This window comes from Oncorhynchus gorbuscha, unplaced genomic scaffold (genome assembly GCF_021184085.1).
Source record: "Oncorhynchus gorbuscha isolate QuinsamMale2020 ecotype Even-year unplaced genomic scaffold, OgorEven_v1.0 Un_scaffold_590, whole genome shotgun sequence".
NCBI classification, from domain to species: Eukaryota; Metazoa; Chordata; class Actinopteri; order Salmoniformes; family Salmonidae; genus Oncorhynchus; species Oncorhynchus gorbuscha.
In genome coordinates, this window is record NW_025745426.1 from 91355 (window position 1) to 115000 (window position 23646).

Genomic DNA, 23646 nt, shown 5'->3' on the forward strand with positions numbered 1-23646 from the left:
GTGTGTTAATAGAGGAAGTATGTAGAATCCTGTATGTGTTAATGGAGGAATTATGTAGAATCCTGTATGTGTTAATGGAGGAAGTATGTAGAATCCTGTGTGTTAATGGAGGAAGTATGTAGAATCATGTATGTGTTAATGGAGGAAGTATGTAGAATCCTGTATGTGTTAATGGAGGAAGTATGTAGAATCCTGTGTGTTAATGGAGGAAGTATGTAGAATCCTGTATGTGTTAATGGAGGAAGTATGTAGAATCCTGTATGTGTTAATGGAGGAAGTATGTAGAATCCTGTATGTGTTAATGGAGGAAGTATGTAGAATCCTGTATGTGTTAATGGAGGAAGTATGTAGAATCCTGTGTGTTAATGGAGGAAGTATGTAGAATCATGTATGTGTTAATGGAGGAAGTATGTAGAATCCTGTATGTGTTAATGGAGGAAGTATGTAGAATCCTGTGTGTTAATGGAGGAAGTATGTAGAATCCTGTATGTGTTAATGGAGGAAGTATGTAGAATCCTGTATGTGTTAATGGAGGAAGTATGTAGAATCCTGTGTGTGTTAATGGAGGAAGTATGTAGAATCCTGTATGTGTTAATGGAGGAAGTATGTAGAATCCTGTATGTGTTAATGGAGGAAGTATGTAGAATCCTGTATGTGTTAATGGAGGAAGTATGTAGAATCCTGTATGTGTTAATGGAGGAAGTATGTAGAATCCTGTATGTGTTAATGGAGGAAGTATGTAGAATCCTGTATGTGTTAATGGAGGAAGTATGTAGAATCCTGTATGTGTTAATGGAGGAAGTATGTAGAATCCTGTATGTGTTAATGGAGGAAGTATGTAGAATCCTGTATGTGTTAATGGAGGAAGTATGTAGAATCCTGTATGTGTTAATGGAGGAAGTATGTAGAATCCTGTATGTGTTAATGGAGGAAGTATGTAGAATCCTGTATGTGTTAATGGAGGAAGTATGTAGAATCCTGTATGTGTTAATGGAGGAAGTATGTAGAATCCTGTATGTGTTAATGGAGGAAGTATGTAGAATCCTGTATGTGTTAATGGAGGAAGTATGTAGAATCCTTTATGTGTTAATGGAGGAAGTATGTAGAATCCTGTATGTGTTAATGGAGGAAGTATGTAGAATCCTGTATGTGTTAATGGAGGAAGTATGTAGAATCCTGTATGTGTTAATGGAGGAAGTATGTAGAATCCTGTGTGTTAATAGAGGAAGTATGTAGAATCCTGTATGTGTTAATGGAGGAAGTATGTAGAATCCTGTATGTGTTAATGGAGGAAGTATGTAGAATCCTGTATGTGTTAATGGAGGAAGTATGTAGAATCCTGTATGTGTTAATGGAGGAAGTATGTAGAATCCTGTATGTGTTAATGGAGGAAGTATGTAGAATCCTGTATGTGTTAATGGAGGAAGTATGTAGAATCCTGTGTGTTAATGGAGGAAGTATGTAGAATCCTGTGTGTTAATAGAGGAAGTATGTAGAATCCTGTGTGTGTTTATGAGGGAAGCCTGCAGTCAAAGAGTGTACATGTACATTACACTGTATATGAAGAGACACAACAAGGTTCCTATAGAAAGGCCTTATCACTCTAGCGTAGCATATTCACGACCGCCAAGCTAGCTAAGGAGAACCACGTGATCACATTCAGTGCAGTATTCCATTGAAATAAAGTGATTTTTTTTACAAATTGGTCATTTTTGGCCAAATGTGCAAATGTGTCATTTATGGACAAATGTGTCATTTTGTCACATGGTGAAGACATTCAGCTACTTAAGAGACTGTCTGGAAGCCAGCTAATGTATTTACACTCTGAAATGTTTTCCACCCTCTCTACTGTGGTCATCTGAGTTAATGTGCCAATAGCTATCCCCATTCCACTGGCAAAGAACCCCGTTGTGTGACGTTTGACACGATGCATCGGTCCCTTCATAACGACAGACAGATACAGACAGACTACAGTATTAGTAACGACTACATACACATGTTCCATTTCAGAGATGAAAAATGGTCTTTATTACAAACCACCATACAGAACTCATAGAGGTGAGATAGCAGCCATTTTGCAAGTACACATCACTGTATAATAACCTGTATGGCTAAGAGGGGCTAGGTCCCAAATCACACCCTACTCCCCATATAGTGCACTCCTTCAGGCAAAAGTAGTGCACTACATGGGGAATATGATGTCTTTTGAGTTTTGCCCAGAGCCTGTATAACCTGTGTAGTATGAAGCTATAGGCAGCAGTGCTGCCACTGCAGATACAAACCGGGGTTAGAAGTTACCCTCAGACAACACTGACCTAGGGTCAGTTTAGTGTTTCTACTCACGGTTAAGGTCAGATTGGGGAGAGAGTAACCTGATCCTAGATCTGTGCTGAAGGGCAACTTTTACCCTGAGCAGGGGAGAGTTGAAGGGTTAACTAGTTCAGCAGTTAATTAAAACCTGAAAATCCAATATGGCGGCAAGGCTTCTGTTTAATATGAAGGAGTTGGACTGACGTGTTCCCCAGCTCCCTGTTGTCCTGTTAAATCATGTACATGTCTGTAAAATACTATTTACATATTTTACAAAGAATGCATAATATTACGGGTCAAACTCTGGGTGACATTTAAAAGTATGAGGATGCACACTCTGAGTCCTTCACACTGCCCAACAGCAGCTCTACAGGAACAGGAAACCACATCAAAGGGACACAGGGATTGATCAGTGAAAAAACACAGAGAACACAGGGGTTTCTATTCAATACAAACAGAACCCAAAGGACAACCAACACACACACACACACACACACACACACACACACACACACACACACACACACACACACACACACACACACACACACACACACACACACACACACACACACACACACACACACACACACACACACACACACACACACACACACACACACACACACACACACACACACACACACAATACATGCAAGCACTCATACATACACACCATACATGCAAGCACTCATACACAAACGCACCCACACATACAGACGTTAATGTGACAATACTTCTCTTCTCTCTGTTTTCTATTCAGGTGAAAAACAGAATATATGAATCATATAAGAACTATATATACTTCATAATGCGCTCAGAGCTCTATTTATGTGGTGAGACTTTCGCTTTCTTTTACACATATTAACAAACAGGAAATGATGTCACCTCACCGGGGTCATGGGTTGGGGTGGGTGGGTGAGGGTTCAGTCCATTTATTTTGACCCCCACGCCATGAAAGCAGAAACATCACGTGCTGACACTATGTTTTTTCACCGATATGTAAAAACAACCATTATTACAACGTCATTTCTTGCTTGTCTCCAGCAGATATATTTTACCTTTGACCCTCCACTTGAGTCTAGTTCCTTAATGAGGTGGGAGAGTCTCTGACAGCTGTTCTCAGTCTTGTTTTATTCTAGAATCCCAGAGTTCCGGAATGACTGAGGCAGAAGCCCTTAGAGGCCTCATCAGTTTGGATGTTCCAAAGGCAACAGCCCTTAGTGACCTCATCAGTTGGGATGTTCCAAAGGCAGCGGCCCTTAGTGACATCATCAGTGTGGATGTTCCAAAGGCAGCAGCCCTTAGTGACCTCATCAGTTGGCAGCGGCCCTTAGTGGCCTCATCAGTTTGGGTGTTCCAAAGGCAACAGCCCTTAGTGTCATCATCATTTGGCAGCGGCCCTTAGTGGCCCCATCAGTTGGACCTCATTAGTTGGGATGTTCCATAGGCAGCAGCCATTAGTGACCTCATCAGTTGGCAGCGGCCCTTAGTGGCCCCATCAGTTGGACCTCATTAGTTGGGATGTTCCATAGGCTGCAGCCATTAGTGACCTCATCAGTTGGCAGCAGCCCTTAGTGGCCCCATCAGTTGGACCTCATTAGTTGGGATGTTCCATAGGCTGCAGCCATTAGTGACCTCATCAGTTGGGATGTTCCATAGCCATACTGTGTGTCCATTCACTTCAAATCCCTCTGTCTGGACCTGCAGCTCTCTGGCCTCTTTTCACCAGTGTGAGGAACTCCAGTAGTTGGTTACTAGTGTTCATGGTTGCTACCGGTTGTTGAGGATGTTTGCTACGTGTGTGTGATTGGTTTAACTGGGGCAGCTGACTGTATGTAACTGATGTAAATAGTTTAAACTATGTGTAACTATTTGGGACCAGTAACTAAGAGGTTGACAGATGTGTGTGATTGGTACTGGGTCTTACTGGCATCAGTGAAGTGTAATTGGGCCGTAACTGGTTATGTAACTGTTTATATCTGGTTCTAAACTGTTACTGACTGGTTCTAACTAGTTAGTGGTTGAACAGGACGCTGCGCGGCACCCAGCCCTCTGCAGGCGGAGACTCCGTGTTGGCCGGTCGGTAGACCAGACACTGGCCATGCTGGTTGGATGCCAGAATCTGGACCCGTTCCCCGCGAAGTACCGTGATCTCATCCTCACGCACCGCACTGAAGTCCTGGATCACCAGCACCAGCTTCCACACACACACACACACACACACACACACACACACACACACACACACACACACACACACACACACACACACACACACACACACACACACACACACACACACACACACACACACACACACACACACACACACACACACACACACACACACACACACACACACACACACACACACAGAGAGAGAGAGAGGTATAAAACACTTGTTAAACACACTGCACAGACATAATGAGTCACCAAGGTGAGTATCTACATGTTGTTGATAGCCGTGCGTAACATACAGGTTATTATATGTACAGCATTAGTTCATTGATACTATTTATAAGACAGTGTTCTCTCAGAGGAAACAATCAAGTTGATTCAATCTCATCTCACCTCGTTGTCCTGTGCCTCGCCGTCTGCCTGTGTGTGTGTGTTGTGTCCGTTAGGGGTGGGGGGCACAGAGGGAGGTCGGCCCGATGCTTTGGGGCCGAAGCCCGAGGGGGGTCGGGTGAGGAGGTTTGTTCCCCCACCCTCCTTCCTCTGGTACTCTATAGGAGACTGCAGAGCTGCAAACACACACACACACACACCCTCCTTCCTCTGGTACTCTATAGGAGACTGCAGAGCTGCAAACACACACACACACACACACACACACACACCCTCCTTCCTCTGGTACTCTATAGGAGACTGCAGAGCTGCAAACACACACACACACACACCCTCCTTCCTCTGGTACTCTATAGGAGACTGCAGAGCTGCAAACACACACACACACACACCCTCCTTCCTCTGGTACTCTATAGGAGACTGCAGAGCTGCAAACACACACACACACCCTCCTTCCTCTGGTACTCTATAGGAGACTGCAGAGCTGCAAACACACACACACACACACACACCCTCCTTCCTCTGGTACTCTATAGGAGACTGCAGAGCTGCAAACACACACACACACACACACACCCTCCTTCCTCTGGTACTCTATAGGAGACTGCAGAGCTGCAAACACACACACACACACACCCTCCTTCCTCTGGTACTCTATAGGAGACTGCAGAGCTGCAAACACACACACACACACACCCTCCTTCCTCTGGTACTCTATAGGAGACTGCAGAGCTGCAAACACACACACACACACCCTCCTTCCTCTGGTACTCTATAGGAGACTGCAGAGCTGCAAAACACACACACACACACACACACCCTCCTTCCTCTGGTACTCTATAGGAGACTGCAGAGCTGCAAACACACACACACACACACCCTCCTTCCTCTGGTACTCTATAGGAGACTGCAGAGCTGCAAACACACACACACACACACCCTCCTTCCTCTGGTACTCTATAGGAGACTGCAGAGCTGCAAACACACACACACACACACCCTCCTTCCTCTGGTACTCTATAGGAGACTGCAGAGCTGCAAACACACACACACTCCTTTACCACATCATTTCTCAGTAATCACCAGGTAAAGATCTGCTGAAAAGGGGCTGTGGTGTAGAGTGGGGTAACACTTAACCCCCTTATGCATGCATTCATAAAGCCTTTATAGCAGTTCCATAAGACATTCTAACATCGGTCATAGGCAGTCATAAAGTGGTCCTACAGTTTCTTACCAGACAGGAAGTTGCTCTGTGTGTCCAGTAGCTCAGTGATGTGTGAGACCCACAGCTGTTTGACAGAGGGGCTGGCTGCCTGCAGGGTGAAACGCTCTGCAGACCCCCGAGATGACAGAACAAACTTACAGGGGTCCCCCTCCACACACTCCTGCATGGCCAGGTAGCTCACCTACACACACACACACACACACACACACACACACACACACACACACACACACACACACACACACACACACACACACACACACACACACACACACACACACAGTTAAACACAGAGAACACACAGTTAAACACAGAGAACTAACTGCACGCGCACACACACACACACACACACACACACACACACACACACACACACACACACACACACACACACACACACACACACACACACACACACACACACACACACACACACACACTCCAAAACACACACTCTTCTTCCACTCACAGTCTCACACATGTTTCACACACACCTTGATGCTCTTCTTGTACTGATAGCCAGGTGGGGAGGACCCTTTACGGAGCAGCTCACTAAAGATGATGATTTGCTCGAAGAGGAAGACGCGTCTGTCTTTACTGCGGGAAAGAACTCCTCCGTCCTGCTCCCACACACAGAAGGTCTCCTGCTGCAGCAGCTTGCCCTGGCTCGTCAGCTTCCCCTGAGGAGGTTTACACAGCGCTTTTACTGCTAAACTCACCTCTATGACTGCTTATGTGGCCTCTATGATTTCTTATGTGCCTCTATGATTTCTTATGTAGCCTTTATGACTGCTTATGCAGCCTCTATGATTTCTTATGTAGCCTCTATGACTGCTTATGTAGCCTCCATGACTGCTTATGTAGCCTCTATGATTTCTTATGTAGCCTTTATGACTGCATATGTAGCATCTTTGAATAAGGGATGACACATATGCATGTCAATGTCATCCCTATGACATCTCTGCATCCATGTAAACCTGGTGAGAGTTGATAGGTCAAAGGTCAGGTAGTCTACCTCGTAACCCTGCAGGCGTCCCAGGTTCATCATGTCATTACAGCGTTTGGGTACCAGAGACATCAGATCCACCGCTCTCTGTGGGACACACACACACGCACGCACACACACACACACACACGCACACACACACACACACACACACACACACACACACACACACACACACACACACACACACACACACACACACACACACACACACACACACACACACACACACACACACACACACACACACACACACACACACACACACACACACACACACACACACACACACACATGTTCAACTACATTAGAAGAAGTATGAAGGAGACATTCTACTGTAACTATGCTGCAGTAACCGTCCTCACCTCGATCTCCTCACAGTGCATCCCTGCTTTAGAAGTGTACTTCAGAAAATCCTGAGATAGAAGAGAGAAAAAAACTGTGAGAAAGACACACACACGCGCACACACACGCGCGCACACACACACACACACACACGCACGCACGCACGTACACACACACACACACAGATACACACACACACAGATACACATACACACACGCACACACACAGAAACACACACACACGCACAAACACACACACACAGCATCCATTACCTTGAGAAGTAGCTGGTACTTGGTGATTCTCTGGATGGGTTTGATGAGAAAGTCACTGATGGACATCCTACAGCTGATCTCTCTCTGCACCTCCTATACACACACACACACACGCACGCACGCACGCACGCACACACACACACACACACACACACACACACACACACACACACACACACACACACACACACACACACACACACACACACACACACACACACACACACACACACACACACACACACACACACACACATACACACACAGAGAGACAGAGAAAACCCATGAATTGTCATCGTAAGGACAGATTTAGTTCATTATTTGTTAGAACACTACTAGAAGAAGCTGTGATTCTCACCTCAAAGAAGGTCTCATATTCCGCCACGACAAACTCTGACCTGGGCTTATTCTGACAGTAGACCACATACATGTGCAGCCTCCTCTCCTGTGACACACACACACACACACACACACACACACACACACACACACACACACACACACACACACACACACACACACACACACACACACACACACACACACACACACACACACACACACACACACACACACACACACACACACACACACACACACACACACACACACACACGTTTGACCACATGCATAAACACACATGACTGCACCTAAAAAGGCACAACCCATAACCCTGTTATCAGGTGGAAAAACTCCCACTTACATGTTTAATGAAAAGCTCTGCCAGTCGGTCGTGGTCCTGCAAACATTTCTCCAACTCAACCAGGAAGAACCTGAGAGAAATGACATTTCCTTTGTTCTTGAAACCTCTATTCCCTATTCCTGCTTCTATCAATAATATAATTAGAAAATAACCTGGTGTCTTTACTGCATGTGTGTGTACTCACTCCTGGTGCCAGTCGTAAATCTGATGGATGTTACCAAACACTATCAGGTCCTTCCCCCTCATGTCCTCTGGAATCCCTTTCACCTCCAACCTCGACATGAACCCCTGAGAGAGGCATAGAGAGAGAGAGAGAGAGAGAGAGAGAGAGAGAGAGAGAGAGAGAGAGAGAGAGAGAGAGAGAGAGAGAGAGAGAGAGAGAGAGAGAGAGAGAGAGAGAGAGAAAGAGGGGGATAGGGAGAGGGGGAGAGAGAGAGGCGGTAGAGAGAGAGGGATAGAGAAGGGCGATGGAGAGAGAGGGGGATAAAGAGAGGGATAGAAGAATAGAGAGATACAGAAGGGGGGTGGAGAGAGAGAGGGATAAAGAGAGAGGGGGATAGAGAGAGAGGGATGGAGAGATAGCGAGATAAGGGGGATGGACAGAGACAGGGATAGAGAGAGAGGGGGATAGAGAGATAGGGATAGAGAGATAGCGAGATAAGATGGATGGAGAGAGAGAGGGATAAAGAGAGAGTGGGATAGAGAAATAGGGATAGAGAGATAGAGAGAAGGGTATAATAGAAGAATAGATGTGTTTATTTTCATCAGAACAGAGCAAAGCTCTAGTTTTTCCTCCTGTCTTAAAGGTTCTTACCTCCACGATGACACCAAGGTCTTTCACATAATCCTTCTCAGTCTGCACCATTTCATTAACCACAAACCTGAAATACACACACACACACACACGCACGCGCGCGCGCACGCACACACACACACACACACACACACACACACACACACACACACACACACACACACACACACACACACACACACACACACACACACACACACACACACACACACACACACACACACACACACACACACACACACACACACACACACAGAAGAGATGGTTAAATGGCCAACATCGCCTGTAGAGAGGAATTAGGCAGGGACGCATGTTTTGAAGGTGTGTGTGTCTCTTACATGCGACCTCTCATGGCTTTGTTCTTCTGCTCTGTGTCTGACTGGTTGGAGCCCTCTGAGTCCTCGGGGTTGTTGCTATCTTTAATGATCTCCATGGGAGGTGGGAGGGGCGTGTGTGGATCCTCCTCCAGCTCCTCCTCTCCTCCACTCTGGACAGAGTCTTCACGGCTCTTCCCCTTCTGCCCACAGAAAGAGAGAGAGAGAAACAGAGAGAGGAACAGAGAGAGAGAGAGAGAAACAGAGAGAGAAAGAGAGAGAAAGAGAGAAACAGAGAGAGAAACAGAGAGAGAAACAGAGAGAGAAACAGAGAGAGAAAGAGAGAGAAAGAGAGAGAGACCAGTTGAAAGTGATCCCGTCAGACATCAAAAGCTTCCGTATGATCATATGCATATGTTGCTGGTTGTATGATCATATGTATATGTTGCTGGTTGTATGATCATATGTATATGTTGCTGGTTGTATGATCATATGTATATGTTGCTGGTTGTATGATCATATGCATATGTTGCTGGTTGTATGATCATATGTATATGTTGCTGGTTGTATGATCATATGTATATGTTGCTGGTTGTATGATCATATGCATATGTTGCTGGTTGTATGATCATATGTATATGTTGCTGGTTGTATGATCATATGTATATGTTGCTGGTTGTATGATCATATGTATATGTTGCTGGTTGTATGATCATATGTATATGTTGCTGGTTGTATGATCATATGTATATGTTGCTGGTTGTATGATCATATGCATATGTTGCTGGTTGTATGATCATATGTATATGTTGCTGGTTGTATGATCATATGTATATATATGTTGCTGGTTGTATGATCATATGCATATGTTGCTGGTTGTATGATCATATGTATATGTTGCTGGTTGTATGATCATATGTATATGTTGCTGGTTGTATGATCATATGTATATGTTGCTGGTTGTATGATCATATGTATATGTTGCTGGTTGCGGTGAAGTGTGTGTGTGTATCAGATTGTGTAAGTGCGTGTGTCATACCATGTGTGTTTACGTAAACTTGCTACAGTGTGTATCGTACCAAGTGTGTGTTAGCGGTGAGTGGCGTGGTTAGCTCGGGCCGGTTGTCTCGTCTCCTGGTGCGTAGTGGAGGTTTTTTCCCCTGGCTGTCGGCTTTGCCCTGGCTCAGTCTCCTCACTGGGCTGGTCAGCCAGCGCTTCAATGTGTTCCCGGTACCAGAACCACTCCGCTTGGGCCCCGGGGAGCCCACGTTCACACCAGGAGAACCAATAGACACGCCGCCGGGGGAACTGACGGGCACACCGCCAGGACCGGAGCCCAGGGATGTCTGGGACTGGAGAGACGCTACAGAGTCTGATCTGACCTCTGAACCTACAGGGCTGGGCTCTGGAGAAAGAGAGGGAGGGAGTAACGGACGGCGGGAGAGATAGGAAGGTAGGGATGGTGGGAGAGAGGGATGGAGAGAGGAAGTGAGAGAGGGATGGAAGAGGGAGGCAGAGAAGGGAGAGAGAGGCAAGGTAGGAGGTAGGTGAGGGGAAGGGAGAGAGGAAGATACAGAATCTTGTTCACATTTCCAAAGAATATTGTTGTCCAATAAGATGACAGGCCTCCAATTCTTGAGAAGACCTACACTATACAGTGTATTCTTGAGAAGAACTACACTATAAAGTGTATTCTTGAGAAGACCTACACTATACAGTGTATTATTGAGAAGACCTACACTATACAGTGTATTATTGAGAAGACCTACACTATGCAGTGTATTATTGAGAAGACCTACACTATACAGTGTATTATTGAGAAGACCTACACTATACAGTGTATTATTGAGAAGACCTACACTATACAGTGTATTATTGAGAAGACCTACACTATACAGTGTATTATTGAGAAGACCTACACTATACAGTGTATTATTGAGAAGACCTACACTATACAGTGTATTATTGAGAAGACCTACACTATACAGTGTATTATTGAGAAGACCTACACTATGCAGTGTATTATTGAGAAGACCTACACTATACAGTGTATTATTGAGAAGACCTACACTATACAGTGTATTATTGAGAAGACCTACACTATACAGTGTATTATTGAGAAGACCTACACTATACAGTCTATTCGGAAAGTGTTCAGACCCCTTCACTTTTTCCACATTTTCTTACTTTACAGCCTTATTCTAAAAAGGATTACATAATTTTTTCCCTTGTCAATCTATACACAATACCCCATAATGACAAAGCAAAAACAGGGTTTTTTGCAAATGTACATTTTTGCAAATGTATTAAAAATTAAAAATAAACAGAAATATTATATAAATATAAAAACAGTAAGTATTCAGACCCTTTGCTATGAGATTTGAAATTGAGCTCATGTGCATCCTGTTTCCATTGATCATGTTTCTACAACCTGATTGTAGTCCAAAAGTGGGAAATTCAATTGATTGGACAGCATTTGTCAGCACACACCTATCTATATAAGGTCCCACAGTTGACAGTGCATGTCAGAGCAAGGAAATGTCTATAGAGCTCCGAGACGGGATTGTGTCGAGGCACAGATCTGGGGAAGGGTACACACCTATCTATATAAGGTCCCACAGTTGACAGTGCATGTCAGAGCAAGGAAATGTCTATAGAGCTCAGAGACGGGATTGTGTCGAGGCACAGATCTGGGGAAGGGTACACACCTATCTATATAAGGTCCCACAGTTGACAGTGCATGTCAGAGCAAGGAAATGTCTATAGAGCTCCGAGACGGGATGGTGTCGAGGCACAGATCTGGGGAAGGGTACACACCTATCTATATAAGGTCCCACAGTTGACAGTGCATGTCAGAGCAAGGAAATGTCTATAGAGCTCCGAGACGGGATTGTGTCGAGGCACAGATCTGGGGAAGGGTACACACCTATCTATATAAGGTCCCACAGTTGACAGTGCATGTCAGAGCAAGGAAATGTCTATAGAGCTCCGAGACGGGATTGTGTCGAGGCACAGATCTGGGGAAGGGTACACACCTATCTATATAAGGTCCCACAGTTGACAGTGCATGTCAGAGCAAGGAAATGTCTATAGAGCTCCGAGACGGGATTGTGTTGAGGCACAGATCTGGGGAAGGGTACACACCTATCTATATAAGGTCCCACAGTTGACAGTGCATGTCAGAGCGAGGAAATGTCTATAGAGCTCCGAGACGGGATTGCGTCGAGGCACAGATCTGGGGAAGGGTACCAAAACATTTCTGCAGCATTGAAGGTCCCAAAGAAGGGAGACACGCCGCCGTTCATTGCGGAAGTCGAAAGCGGCGTCCTCCACTTTCTGAGCCCTCTGCAGTGACGCGATTCCTGAATGGGCTGCCGACATCGAATAGCTTCACTGCGCCGGAGCCTGTTGTCCCGGGACCATCTTCTCATGGAGCGTGGGAGGCTCCTTCCGTATCGGCCAACGTTGTGATGGCATCGCCAGGGTCTAAGGCGGGTTCTGCTTCACTGTGGTTAGGGTGGGCTCTAGGGTATTGGACTTATCAGAAGTCATGCCCTCCTGGCTGTTGTCATCAAACATTGGAAAGGTTCTTGGTGAACTAAATTGATGTGAAGACAATATTAGCATTACATGTATGTAAGTCAGTTTTCACCATCTCTTTTGGTCACTGTGAGACTTCCACATGTATCTGAAAGTGGTGACATGCCTAATGGTGCTCACCGGAGAAATGCCATTGCTATTCCTACTTTGTTTTATTTTCCTAATAGGTATAATTCAATCTTTGAGTCTAGTGTTGTTCTGAAATCTCAAAGTAATCTGACTGTTATTGAAACTCTGTGATTTTAAATGCAGAAAATGTTTGACATTTTTACAGCTTAACATTCATAGTTTATTACCTAAAATGGATAATGTCATGATCTGGGCCTCTCAGGCAGACCCTGATATTTCATTTTTTATCTGAAACCTGGTTAAAACTTCTTCGGGATAGGGGGCAGTATTTTCACGTCCGGATGAAAAGCGTGCCCGAAGTAAACTGCCTGTTACTCTGGCCCAGTATAACAGAACTGATTTGACAGGCAAAACCCCGAGCATAATCCATCCAGGGGGAAATTTTTTTGAAGTCATTGTGTTTTCCAATGCTTTTCTATGGGAAACCTGATTTATTAGGGCCCAGATTGCAGTTCCTATGGCTTCCACTAGATGACAACAGTCTTTAGAAATGTTAAATGTTTTTCTTTTGAGAAATTAAGAAGTAGTGCTAATTCATTCCATGTGTCACTCAGAAAGTCTCTAGTATTTTGGTGCGTGTAAACAAGAGCGCGCTCTGTGTTGTTTTTCTTCGTTATTGGAAACTGTTAATCCCGTCTTAAATTTGATTGATTATTTACATTTTAGGGTACCTGAGGTTGGATTAGAAACGCTGTTTGAAATGTTTGGACCAAGTTAACAGGTAACTTATTAGATACTATGTAGTCATGTTGGGCGAGATGGAACTGGTGTATTTTTGAATCAAACCCGCCAAATAAATTGACATTTTGGGGATATAAAGAAGGAATTTATCAAACAAAATGACCATTCATTGTGTCACTGAGACATTTGGGATTGCAAAAAGATGAAGATCGTCAAAGGTAAGGCATTTATTATATCGTTATTTCTGACTTGTGTCGCACCTGCCTGGTTGAAAAATGATTTTCGTGTTTTTGTATGCAGGGCACTGTCCTCAGATAATCAAATGGTGTGCTTTCGCCGTAAAGCCTTTTAGAAATCTGACACAGCAGCTGGATTAACCTCTTCAATCTATGGGGGCGCTATGTCATTATTGGATAAAAAAGCTCCCGTTTTAAGCTCAATATTTTGTCACGAAAAGATGCTCGACTATGCATATAATTGGCAGCTTTGGAAAGAAAACACTCTGACGTTTTCAAAACTGCAAAGATATTATCTGTGAGTGCCCCAGAAATGATGCTACAGGCGAAACCAAGATAAAACCTCAAACAGGAAATTAGCTGAATTTCTGAAGCTCTGTTTTACTACTATATGGCTGTGAATGTGCTGTGAACGAGCTTATGCTCTCTGCCGTTCGTCCAAGATGTCTGCAGCATTGTGACGTATTTGTAGGCATATCATTGGAAGATTGGCCATAAGAGACTACATTTGCCAGGGGTCCGTCCGGTGTCCTTTGTCTAAGTTGGTGCGTAATTCCCAGTGGCAATCATTTTACCATGCGATAACAGAGGGAGAAGCACACTTCCAGGAATGATACATCATTGAAGAGATATGTGAAAAACACCTTGAGGATTGGTTCTAAACAACGTTTGCCATGTTTCAGTCGATATTATGGAGTTAATTTGGAAAAAAGTTCGGCGTTTGGATAACTGAATTTTCGTTTTTTTTTGGTAGCCAAACGTGACGCACCAAACGGACCGATTTCTCCTGCACAAAAAATCTTTCAGGAAAAACTGAACATTTGCTATCTAACTGAGAGTCTCCTCATTGAAAACATCTGAAGTTCTTCAAAGGTAAATGATTTATTGAATGTTTTTGCTGGTTTTTGTGAAAATGTTGCCTGGTGATGCTAACGCTAAATGCTAATGCTAAATGCTAACGCTAGATGCTAAATGCTAGTTTTGCTATGGTAGAGAAGCATATTTTTGAAAATCTGAGATGACAGTGTTGTTAACAAAAGGCTAAGCATGAGAGCTAGCATATTGATTTCATTTCATTTGCGATTTTCATGAATAGTTAACGTTGCGTTATGGTAATGGACTTGAGGCTGTAGTCATGATCCCGGATCCGGGTTGGCTCGACGCAAGAAGTTAACAAGAAGTTAAGCTTTATTTTGATGTAATACACTTATATTTTCGTGAATGTTGAATATTTATATTTCTGTAGTTTTGGCGCTCTGCAATAACACCAGATGTTGTCAAATCTATCCCGCAAACGGGATTGGCGCTTTAAGGGATCCCTAAGAGGTTTTAACTGATAAAACCCTGGACTCTGAGGTTGCTATGGATGGTTACATTGTGTTTAACGCTGATAGGAAAGACAAAGGCGGTGATGTTGCTATTTACACAAAGAATATTATTTCTGTGTCTCTGTTGAAGGCTACCTCCCATCCTAAACCATTTGAATTGTTGGCTTTAAGTCTTCAGTTGGGTTCAAACTCAAAAATAACAGTTATAGGAATCTATCGTCCACCCTCCGCCAAGAAATGTGTACTAAATTAACTCACTGATTTATTTGCCATTTTACTATCCCAGAGGTGTTAATTTCCGGAGATTTTAATCTTGCATGGGGAACGCAGGATGCTGACTATTTAAAATATTTTTGTACTAATCTAAATTTGACCCAGATGATTACAAAGCCTTCACGTCCAAACTTAAAGGACCCTACGAAATTGACTTTGATTAACCTCATATTTACAAATACTCCAGAGAAATATGCTGGGAGTGGAGTGTTTGCTTTGGATATTAGTGACCACTGTCCCATTGTATGTGTCAGGGATATACCGATGCCTCGATCCAAACCTCGTTTTATCAACAAGAGGGATTTTAAACATTTCAATGAACATGTTGCATCTATACCTGACCCAGAGTTGGCTCTGAACCACTTCTCAAATGTTTCAATTGTATTGTACATAAACATGCCCCCTTTAAAAAACTGAGAATTAAAAATAGGTTGGTTCAGTCCAGAGCTATCTAAAGTCATACACAAGAGAGGTGCTGCCTGAGCCAAAGCTATATTCACAGACTCGGGCCCAGACTGGCAGTCTTTCAGGCGATTGAGAAATCTGTGTGTAAAACTAGTTAAAAAGCTAAATCAGATTATTATGTTGATACACTATCTGAATGTACAGGGAACCCAGCTACATTTTGGAAAGCTGTTAAATCACTAAAGGGTTGTGTCTCCTCTTGTCACCACATCCGCCGAAGTCGGGTCCTCTCCTTGTTCGGGCGGTGCTCGGCATCGCCAGTCTTCTAGCCATCATCGATCCACGTTTCATTTTTCATTTTCCATGTGTTTTGTCTTTGTAACGGTTGTCGTATGAAGGAGAAGAGGAGGACCAATGCGCAGCGTGGTAAATGTCCATATTGAATAGAATAAACTGAACATGACAAAATACAAAAATAACAAAGTGAAATAAGAAACCGAAACAGTTCCGTGTGGAACACAGACACAGGAAACAGTTCCATGTGGAACACAGACACAGGAAACAATCACCCACAACTCAAAAGTGAAACCAGGCTACCTAAGTATGGTTCTCAATCAGGGACAACGATAAACAGCTGCCTCTGATTGAGAACCATACCAGGCCAAACACAGAATCCCAAATTATAGAAAAAGGGACATAGACTGCCCACCCCAACTCACGCCCTGACCATACTAAAACAAAGACAAAACAAAGGAACTAAGGTCCGAACGTGACAGTCTTGTTTTTCCTCACACCTGGTTTTAATTCCCTCAATTACTTGTTGTATATTTAACCCTCTGTTCTCTCCATGTCTTTGTGTGGGATTGTTTATTGTAAGTGCATGTGCACGTTTTCTCTGGTGCGCGACGGGTTTTGTACCCATTTGTTTGTTGTTCTGGTTTCCTGTGGTTTTATGAATAAAACTGCTCCGTTGATTACCCAGTTTTGCCCTTTTGCGTCTGACTTCCCTGCCACCAGTTACACACTCCCTTACACCTCTTCTCTCCCCCATGAAATTAATTTAGATTCTGGCCCTGCTACTGACAAAATTGATATCATTAATGTATTTAATCACCATTGTATATCAGCGGGCTATATCTTTGAATGTATTTCAAAGCCATCTCTTGAAAAGAGTCGTTTGGATGTTGATGGTGAAAAACTATTGTATGATACTGAAAATGCTGGTCAGGAGTTTTCTTTTCAGAAATTCACTGATAAATAGGTCCTGGATGATTCGCTAACATTAGACAATAAAAAAATCCACAAGGGCTGATCATTTGGAGCCTGGTCTGCTTAAGTGTGCAGCTTCCTTTATTGCTGCCTAGGTAGCGCACATTTGAATGAACATTGTTATCAGGAAGTATTCCAAAAGCATGTAGATCTGCATATGTGCTGCCACTGCATAAGGGTGGGGATACAAAGGATCTGGACAACTATCGCCCCATAAGGGTGGGGATACAAAGGATCTGCACAACTATCGCCCCATAAGGGTGGGGATACCAAGGATCTGGACAACTATCGCCCCATAAGGGTGGGGATACCAAGGATCTGGACAACTATCGCCCCATAAGGGTGGGGATACAAAGGATCTGGACAACTATCGCCCCATAAGGGTGGGGATACAAAGGATCTGGACAACTATCGCCCCATAAGGTTGGGGATACAAAGGATCTGGACAACTATGGCCCCATAAGGGTGGGGATACCAAGGATCTGGACAACTATCGCCCCATAAGGGTGGGGATACAAAGGATCTGGACAACTATCGCCCCATAAGGGTGGGGATACAAAGGATATGGACAACTATCGCCCCATAAGGGTGGGGATACAAAGGATCTGGACAACTATCGCCCCATAAGGGTGGGGATACAAAGGATCTGGACAACTATCGCCCAAAAAGGGTGGGGATACCAAGGATCTGGACAACTATCGCCCCATAAGGGTGGGGATACCAAGAATCTGGACAACTATCGCCCCATAAGGGTGGGGATACAAAGGATTTGGACAACTATCGCCCCATAAGGGTGGGGATACAAAGGATCTGGACAACTATCGCCCCATAAGGGTGGGGATACAAAGGATCTGGACAACTATCGCCCCATAAGGGTGGGGATACCAAGGATCTGGACAACTATCGCCCCATAAGGGTGGGGATACAAAGGATCTGGACCATTATCGCCCCATAATTGTATTCTTAATATAAACCAATCGGGGTTGAGGCCTGGGGAGAGTACTACCACAGCAGCCACGCTAGTTGTTAATGATCTTGTCATTGTCATAAAAAGATCTGTGCTTCCTTCTTTATTGACCCATCAAAGGTGTTTGAAACTGTTTATCATTCTGTTTTGCTGAAGTTATCAAGAATAGGCCTGGGATATACAGCCTGTTTATGGTTTCAGAATTATCTTAGCGACAGAACTCAGGCCATCTTGACAGACGGGTTTAAATCTAAATTTCATTATTAAATGGAAAAAGTTTAGAACAGCCAAGACGCTTCCTAGAGCTGGCCACCCGGCCAAACTGAGCGATCAGGGGAGAAGGGCCTCGGTCACGGAGGTGACCAAGAACCCGACGGTCTCTCTGGCAGAGTTCCAGAGTTCCTCTGTGGAGATAGGAGAACCTTCCAGAAGAACAACCATCTCTGCAGCACTCCACCAATCAGGCCTTTATGGTAGAGTGGTCAGATGGTCAGTAAAATGCACCTGACAACCCACTTGGAGTTTACCAAAAGGACCCTCAGACCTTGAGAAACAGATTTGCTGGTCTGATGAAACCAAGATTTGGCCTGAATGCCAAGTGTCACATCTGGAGGAAACCAGGCACCACTCATCACTTGGCATGTGGTGGCAACGTCATACTGTGGGGATGTTTTTCAGCATCAGGGACTAGGAGACTAGTCAGGATCGGGAAAGATGAACAGAGCAAAGTATTAGAGAGGTTCTTGCTCCAAAGCGCTCAGGACCTCAGACTGGGGAGAAGGTTCACCTTCCAACAGGACAATGACCCTAAGTACACAGCCAAGACAACACAGGAGTGGCTTCGGGACCAAGTCTCTGAATGTTATTGAGTGGCCCAGCCAGAGCCTGAACTTGAACCCAATCGAACATCTCTGTAAAGACCTGAACATAGCTGTGGACACTCCCCATCCAACCTGACAGAGCTTGAGAGGATCTGCAGAGAAGAATGGGACAAACTCCCCAAATACAGGTGTGCCAAGCTTGTAGCGTCATACCCAAGAAGACTCAAGGCTGTACACACTGCCAAAGGTGCTTCAACAAAGTACTGAGTAGAACAGTACTAGGTCTTAATTTGATATTTCCAAAAAATATATATTATAAATAAAACAAAATCTACAAACCTGTTTTTGCTTTGTCATTATGGGGTATTGTGTGTAGATTGATGGGGGTGGAAAAACGATGTAATTCATTTTAGAACAAGGCTGTAACGTAACAAAATGTGGAAAAAGTGAAGGCGTCTGAATACTTTCTGAAAACACTGTCTATACAAACTTTAGTTTAAATGAGTGGATTTGGCTGTTTCAGCCACACCGGTTGCTGACGGGTGTATAAAATTGAACACACAGCCATGCAATCTACATAGACAAACATCGGCAGTAGAATGGCCTTAATGAAGAGCTCAATGACTGTCAACGTGGCACAGTCATAGGATGCCACCTATCCAACAAGTTATTGTGAAGTGGAAATGTCTAGCAGCAACAATGGCTCAGCAGCGAAGTGCTAGGCCACACCAACTCACAGAACGGGACTGCCAAGTGGTGAAGCACGTAGCGCGTATAAATCGTCTGTCCTCGGTCACAACACTCACTACCGAGTTCCAATCTGCCTCTGGAAGCAACGTCAGCACAAGAACTGTTCGTCGGTGGCTTTAGGAAATGGGTTTTCATGGCTGAGCAGCCGCACACAAGCCTAAGATCACCCTGCGCAAAGCGTCGTCTGGAGTGGTGTAAAGCTCACTGCCATTGGGCTCTGGAGCAGTGGAAACGTGTTCTCTAGAGTGATGAATCACGCTTCACCATCTGGCAGTCTGAAAGACGAATCTGGGTTTGGCGGATGCCAGGAGAACGCCACCTGCCCGAATGCACATTGCCAACTGTAAAGTTTGGTGGAGGAGGAATGGTTTGGGTTAGGCGCCTTAGTTCCAGTGAAGGGAAATAACGCTACAGCATATAATGACATTCTAGACGACTCTTTGCTTCCAACTTTGTGGCAACAGTTTGGGGACGGCGCTTTCCTGTTTCAGCATGACAATGCCCCCATGCACAAAGCGAAATGTTTTTTTTCCGAGATCCATGTGGAAGAATTTGACTGGCCTGTACAGAGCCCTGACCTCAACCCCATCGAACACCTTTGGGAAGAATTGGAACACCGACTGCAAGCCAGGCCTAATCGCCCAACATCAGTGCCCAACCTCACTAATGCTCTTGTGGCTGAATGGAAGCAAGTCCCCACAGCAATGTTCTAACATCTAGTGGAAAGCCTTCCCAGAAGAGTGGAGGCTGGTATGGCAGCAAACTGGGGACCAACTCCATATTAATGCCCATGATTTTGGAATGTAGTATACCCCCAACCCCCTCCTAAAGATATAGGTTTTGAAAGGAATATCTATCAAAGTATTGTAAGTGTGTTGTTGTTCGATAGGACTGTAGGGGGGAAGAGAAAGGGTGGGAAGAAGGGAGGGTGGAGGGAGAGAGAGAGCGGTAGTGAGGGAAGTACAGCATGCTGGGTTGTCAAAAACTTCAAGAGGGAGAAAAGGTGGGACAGAGAGTGAGAGAGAAGGAGGGAGGAGGAAAGGAGAGAGGGAGAAAAGGTGGGAGAGAGAGTGAGAGAGAAGGAGGGAGGAGGAAAGGAGAGAGGGAGAAAAGGTGGGAGAGAGAGTGAGAGAGAAGGAGGGAGGAGGAAAGGAGAGAGGGAGGAAAGTGCAGGCTTTGGGGGATGGCAGTTCCCTTTCTCAGGTAAACTTCCTCTGAGACAACAAACCCCAGACCACAGGAACTCTTGGTTTCTGTATGACTGACCCAACCGCACACACAGAAACAACAAACACACAAAGCCCAAGGATAAGTGTGTGTGTGTTTCCGGGTGGGTGGGTGAACGTATCTGGAACAATTTCAGCAGAATTGAGTGAGCAAAACTGGACTAACTAGTATAACTTGAATAACTAGTCTTGTAGTCAAACAGACATGGACACAGACAGAGGCAGAGAGATGGAGTGAAGGAATTTCAGGTATGGCCACCAAATCTGTGTGTGTATGTGTGTTGTAAATGGGATATTTTAGGAGATCATTATTATTAATACATTCTCCTAGCCTGGCAAAACATCAGCTTATGTGTCCATGTTGCTCCTACAATCCCTCTCTCTACCTCTTTCTCAACCTATCTGTCTTTCTATCTCTACCTCTTTCTCTACCTCTCTGTGTCTTTCTATCTCTACCTCTTTCTCTACCTCTCTGTCTTTCTATCTCTACCTCTTTCTCTACCTCTCTGTCTTTCTATCTCTACCTCTTTCTCTACCTCTCTGTCTTTCTATCTCTACCTCTTTCTCTACCTCTCTGTGTCTTTCTATCTCTACCTCTCTCTACCTCTCTCCCTCCCTCTCTGTGTCTTTCTATCTCTACCTCTCTCTACCTCTCTCCCTCCCTCTCTGTGTGTCTTTCTATCTCTACCTCTCTCTCTCTCTCTCTCGCTCTCTCTCTCTTCCTCTCTCTCTCTCTCTCCCTCTCGCTCTCTCTCTTCCTCTCTATCTCTCTCTCCCTCTATCTAAAAACTACAACAACACAGGATCAAATCCAAGCAAAGTCAGCTATACTACCACACACACACACACACACACACACACACACACACACACACACACACACACACACACACACACACACACACACACACACACACACACACACACACACACACACACACACACACACACACACACACACACACACACACACACACACACACACACACACACACACACACAGAGTCACCCACCTGTCTCATCAATCTCTCCCAGGATCCAACTCCAAACCCTGGAGCAAGAGCAACAGCCTCTCCCCCTGCGCATGCCTCCCCCTACCACATTACCCAGACAGAGAGACAGACAGAGAGGAGAGATAGAGGTTCCTCTCCTAACTCCAGAATGAAACTCAACTCAACTCTGAGATCTAAACTGTTTAAAAAGGCGGAGTTAGAGCTGAACAGTTCTAAGGAAAGAGGCGGGATTAAGTTAGATAACTAGTGAATTAAGTGAAATGATCGAGAGAAATTGTGTGTGAATGTGTGTCTGTGTGATCATGTTGTTAATGTGTGTTACACTCTAAAGTAGGACACTGCAGTTTTCACCTGCTGTGCTTCTACTAGTATTGTTTCCCATGCCGTACACATGTACACACACACACACACACACACACACACACACACACACACACACACACACACACACACACACACACACACACACACACACACACACACACACACACACACACACACACACACACACACACACACACACACACACACACACACACACACACACACACAGGATGTGTGTGTTGGGTTTTAACTTTAGCGTCAATGTTTGACAGTCAGGTCAATGTATAAACCTCTGAACGCCACCTGTGGCTTTACCTTTACCCTTGTGTGTGTGTGTGTGTGTGTGTGTGTGTGTGTGTGTGTGTGTGTACTGTATGTATGTGTCTGTGTGCCTGTTCTCAGGTCAGGCAGGAATCCTTTATTCTGACCTGCCACAACAAACTGGAGATTAAAACTGGTACGATAGTTACCCAGCTTGTAAGTTTCTTCACACACACACACACACACACACACACACACACACACACACACACACACACACACACACACACACACACACACACACACACACACACACACACACACACACACACACACACACACACACACACACACACACACACACACACACACACACAGAGGGAGTCCCATAAGTGAGTTTCAGGGACTACACTAAACTGTATTTATAATGCAGAGGTAAAATATTAAAGATTGAAGACTGTTTGTTTGGGTGAACGCCCGTCAGACTGAATTACCATCATCTAAAGTTCCTTTCTGTTTCTGCTCTTTTCTTCAATTCTCTTGTTGCCTGCCTTCCCTCTCTCTTTGTCTGGAGTCACAAAACACTCCTTATGCAAAAACTTAAGAAGCCTCTTAAGAAAAAAAAAGTTCATAAGATTTGCAATTCCTCAACAATATCTTAATGATTTTCTTACAAACTTCTTAAATATCTTCTTACAAATCTTCTTAAGATGTTTTAGGCTAGGCAACCATCTTAGCTAGCTATATGTCTAGCAGTAGCAATCATGTTAGCATATTTCTTACGGAGATTACTGTTCTAAAA

General features: G+C 44.4%; 1 protein-coding gene across 1 annotated transcript in view; it reads right to left on the reverse strand.

Annotated features, from left to right (window-relative positions):
* Positions 1–2004: 2004 nt before the first annotated feature.
* The window catches only part of LOC124018912 (kalirin-like), a 77715-nt gene continuing 56073 nt past the window's right edge, over positions 2005–23646 (reverse strand). The window contains 13 exon segments of the mRNA XM_046334241.1: positions 2005–4510; positions 4885–5057; positions 6116–6287; positions 6601–6786; positions 7122–7199; positions 7478–7528; positions 7731–7823; positions 8089–8175; positions 8434–8503; positions 8618–8721; positions 9248–9314; positions 9586–9764; positions 10641–10966. Of these exon segments, the coding sequence (XP_046190197.1) occupies positions 4328–4510; positions 4885–5057; positions 6116–6287; positions 6601–6786; positions 7122–7199; positions 7478–7528; positions 7731–7823; positions 8089–8175; positions 8434–8503; positions 8618–8721; positions 9248–9314; positions 9586–9764; positions 10641–10966 (1769 nt within the window). The 3' untranslated portion in view covers positions 2005–4327.